Source organism: Ursus maritimus, unplaced genomic scaffold (assembly GCF_017311325.1).
Source record: "Ursus maritimus isolate PB19 unplaced genomic scaffold, ASM1731132v1 scaffold_4, whole genome shotgun sequence".
Classification (NCBI taxonomy): Eukaryota; Metazoa; Chordata; class Mammalia; order Carnivora; family Ursidae; genus Ursus; species Ursus maritimus.
In genome coordinates this window covers 38,370,188-38,373,520 of record NW_024426552.1, presented here as the reverse complement: position 1 = coordinate 38,373,520, position 3,333 = coordinate 38,370,188, and the positions used below count along the sequence as shown (strand labels likewise).

Genomic DNA, 3,333 nt, shown 5'->3' with positions numbered 1-3,333 from the left:
ACAGAAGGAGAATTCTGTAAATATTTGTTAGATTGAGAGCAATGTGTCATAGATACATAAAAAAAAAATTGATGTATTCTTAAGTACCCGACCAGGAAATAATATTTAAAATACACATAAAGGTATAGCTTAAAAAAAGGAACGTATTGTTTTTCAAATAATCTTGGTTGATGGTATACCTTCCAAAAGGCAGTCTATCAACTTGCTGGTTCAAATGAAATGAAATCTTCTCAGAAGCCTGGTTATTTTATTTTTAAATCCTTCTATAAGTAAGAGAATAAATAGAGAAACTTAGGATATTCCTTAGGGTTACTGAACTAGTGGAGTGACTGGGAGATATACAAAAAAATATATTTATAATTAGCATGATATGAATCTCTGCCTCTTGATTTCTACCAATTGAAAAATTAGAGATGTTTTGGAAGTCAGTGGAAAGTTCTAAGAATTTCTGTCTCATTCCCTCTAATAAAAGGGATATAATGTCTAAATTGAAGGTTTGGAGCTGCTGAAGTGCCAAGTAACACTGACATTTTAGTTAGCAACTGAGCTTGTTAGCATTAACAGAAATGAAATCTATTTTATATTTTAAAAAAGGCATTAGGAATACAGTAACTACGGTGAGTAACCTAGGGTCCTTAGTGCCTTAAATTTGATAACTAAATAAACGTGGGGCAATTAGAATGCGGCCCCTGCACCCCTCTTGAATTACTGTTACTAGGGTAAGCTTTTGATTTCAAATGTTGGTAATACATGGTTAAGAAAATATTATTCTAGGAATTCATTTTGAACAAAGAGAATATGTTAAATGTGTACAAGTTCTGTGTTCAGAATTATTTTGGAGTGCCTAACTCACTTTATGATTACTCTTTACTATCTAAATACAAAGTCAGTATCAATCTCTGACTTTGACATTTTGTGCAGTCATAGTAGGAGTCCTTGTTTTTGTTTGTTTGTTTGTTTAAGGTTTAATTGTAAGTAATCACTATACCCAACATGAGCTCAAACTCACAACTTTGAGATCAAGAGTCACATGCTATCCCGACTGAACCAGCCAGGCACCCCAGGAGTCCTTGTTTGCTCCTTCCCCCCACTTCCCGTTTTTCCCAGAATAAGATGAAGAGGGGACAGGAGTAGTTAGGTAGGAGAAATGTGTGCTTTGTGGTGAATTATCTTTCCTATAAAATAATAGAATCATGTAATAAAACCATGGGATTATATAGAAATTACAGATGTTGTTAATTGAACATGTTTCTGTAATTATTATAAGCCATAAACCTGGAAAATCACTGTTATTTATAATAATAATTATCATATATATTTCCAGTTAGCCTGTTAGGGACATTGCATAGGCAAAATATTGTTTATAAACAATAAATTATCTTCTCATTTGAGTACTCTAGAATGATGGTCAAAAGAAACATCTTTTACTCAATAAGTTTATCGTCATGTTGCTATTAAAATATAAATTATATTCTTATAATTTTAGCAGTTTTATTTCCTTTTAAAAGTTTAAATGTTTTATCATTTGGCATTCATTTAGTTTCTTCCTGTCAAGAACTTCCCAACCTTTTAATGATGAACTTTAACATCGGCATCGTACAAGCTTTTGGAATGCTTTCTTGAAGTCTTCATTAAAGATCGTATAAATCAGTGGATTTATAAGGGAATTGAGATATCCAAGCCATGTCAAAAAATTTGACATTTCTTCAGAAATTTTACACTTTTCACAGACATTAACAACCAATTCCTTAACAAAGAAAGGCAGCCAACATATTACAAATGCACCCAAGATTAATCCCAGGGTAGTGGCTGCTTTGCGTTCTCTTGTGCCTGAGATCTTTTGTCTTCTCCAAGATTTCTCATGCTTGAATTCAGACCTGGGGCTTTTCATCGTGCTATGAATTTTATCAAAGTCTGTTGATGGATCAGAGAAAGATTTTTCTAGCATGTAGGGTGTGGAGGCTAGTCTAGTGCTTTTCTCACCACCCCCCAGGAGGACTTGGCCATTCACCTCCTCCTTGGCAATCCTACTTGCTTGTCTCTTGTGGTATAACGTTTTTGCTGCTTTATATATTTTGTAGTAGAGGATCAAAATCAACGTTAATGGGATGTAGAAGGCTCCAAATGTTGAGTAAATAGTGGAAACAATGTGGTCGTGTTTGATGATGCACTCATCATCCCGGCTGGTTCCTTGATGCCTCCAGAATAAAGGAGGCATCGAGATAAAAATTGATATAACCCAAACAATTGTAATCATAATGCCAGCCTGCTTGGGAGTCCTCTTCCTGGAGTACTCCACAGCATCTGTGATTGCCCGGTACCGATCCAAAGCGATCGCAGACAGATGTAGGATGGAACACGTGCAGCACGTGATGTCAATGCTCAGCCAGATGTCACAGACCACCTGCCCCATAATCCAGCTCTCTCTCACAATATACACAATGCTGAAAGGCATCACCAGGACAGCGACAAGAAAATCTGTGACCGCAAGGGAGCAAATTAAATAGTTGGCTGGGTGGTGCAGCTTCCGGGTCACGATAATTGCGGCAATCACAAGGGAGTTGATGGTCGTTGTCATCAGTGCCAGCCCGGAGAGAGTGAGGGACACCAGAATTTTGGATGGCATTCTGTTTAACAGTTCTTCTGAGGTCAAGTTTTGGTCCGATGAATTTAAGAAATCCATTTTTTTGGGGTTTGCTTTAAAAGATCAATATAGCTGAAAAAATGGATACCTGTAACAAAGGAGGAGAAAATCAGTTCAGAAAAGTCTTCAAAAATTTTTCTCTGCCTTTCAGAATACATTTTTAAAAAGTCTATGTGTATGTTTTCCCAGAATATTCTATGGATTAAAAAAATGGGAGTTTAGATTAAAAATTTTCTTTTTTTCTCATTTTAATTAAAAAATTCTGATGAGAACAGTAATAATAACTTTCAAAACATTTCTTAAAATACAGCTCAAATACAACAATTTTTATGAGTCAACTTAACCTATTACTCAGTAAAATCTCTACCATTATAGAATTGCCTTTAAGAACTACATTAATCCTAGCTGTGTTTTTCCCTTCATCTGTGGAGAAAAGGTTTAATAGTACATGCCATTAATATATATTTATGCATTATATAATGTAATATAAGAAAATATCATATTAAAGGCAGTATTCAAAATCATAAGCAATTTTGTACTTAATTCAAAGTTACATTGAGGATATTATAATTGGGCTCATGGAGACTAAAGGAATTTTTAGTGTATTTCATATCAGGATATAAAGATTATAAAAGGGAAATAAACAAAAATAAAATATTTTTAGTATATCCCTAGCATTCTATGATCAT

General features: G+C 34.4%; 1 protein-coding gene across 1 annotated transcript; it reads right to left on the bottom strand.

Annotated features, from left to right (window-relative positions):
- Window positions 1–1,582: 1,582 nt before the first annotated feature.
- HTR1F (5-hydroxytryptamine receptor 1F) lies at window positions 1,583–2,702 on the bottom strand. Its single transcript, XM_008704595.1, has one exon. It carries the CDS (start codon window positions 2,681–2,683, stop codon window positions 1,583–1,585), a length of 1,101 nt encoding a protein of 366 aa, XP_008702817.1. The 5' UTR covers window positions 2,684–2,702.
- Window positions 2,703–3,333: the final 631 nt, after the last annotated feature.

Bases quoted from the DNA above. Each gene is read 5' to 3' on its own strand.
- HTR1F (XM_008704595.1), bottom strand. From the start codon at position 2,683: ATGGATTTCTTAAATTCATCGGACCAAAACTTGACCTCAGAAGAACTG.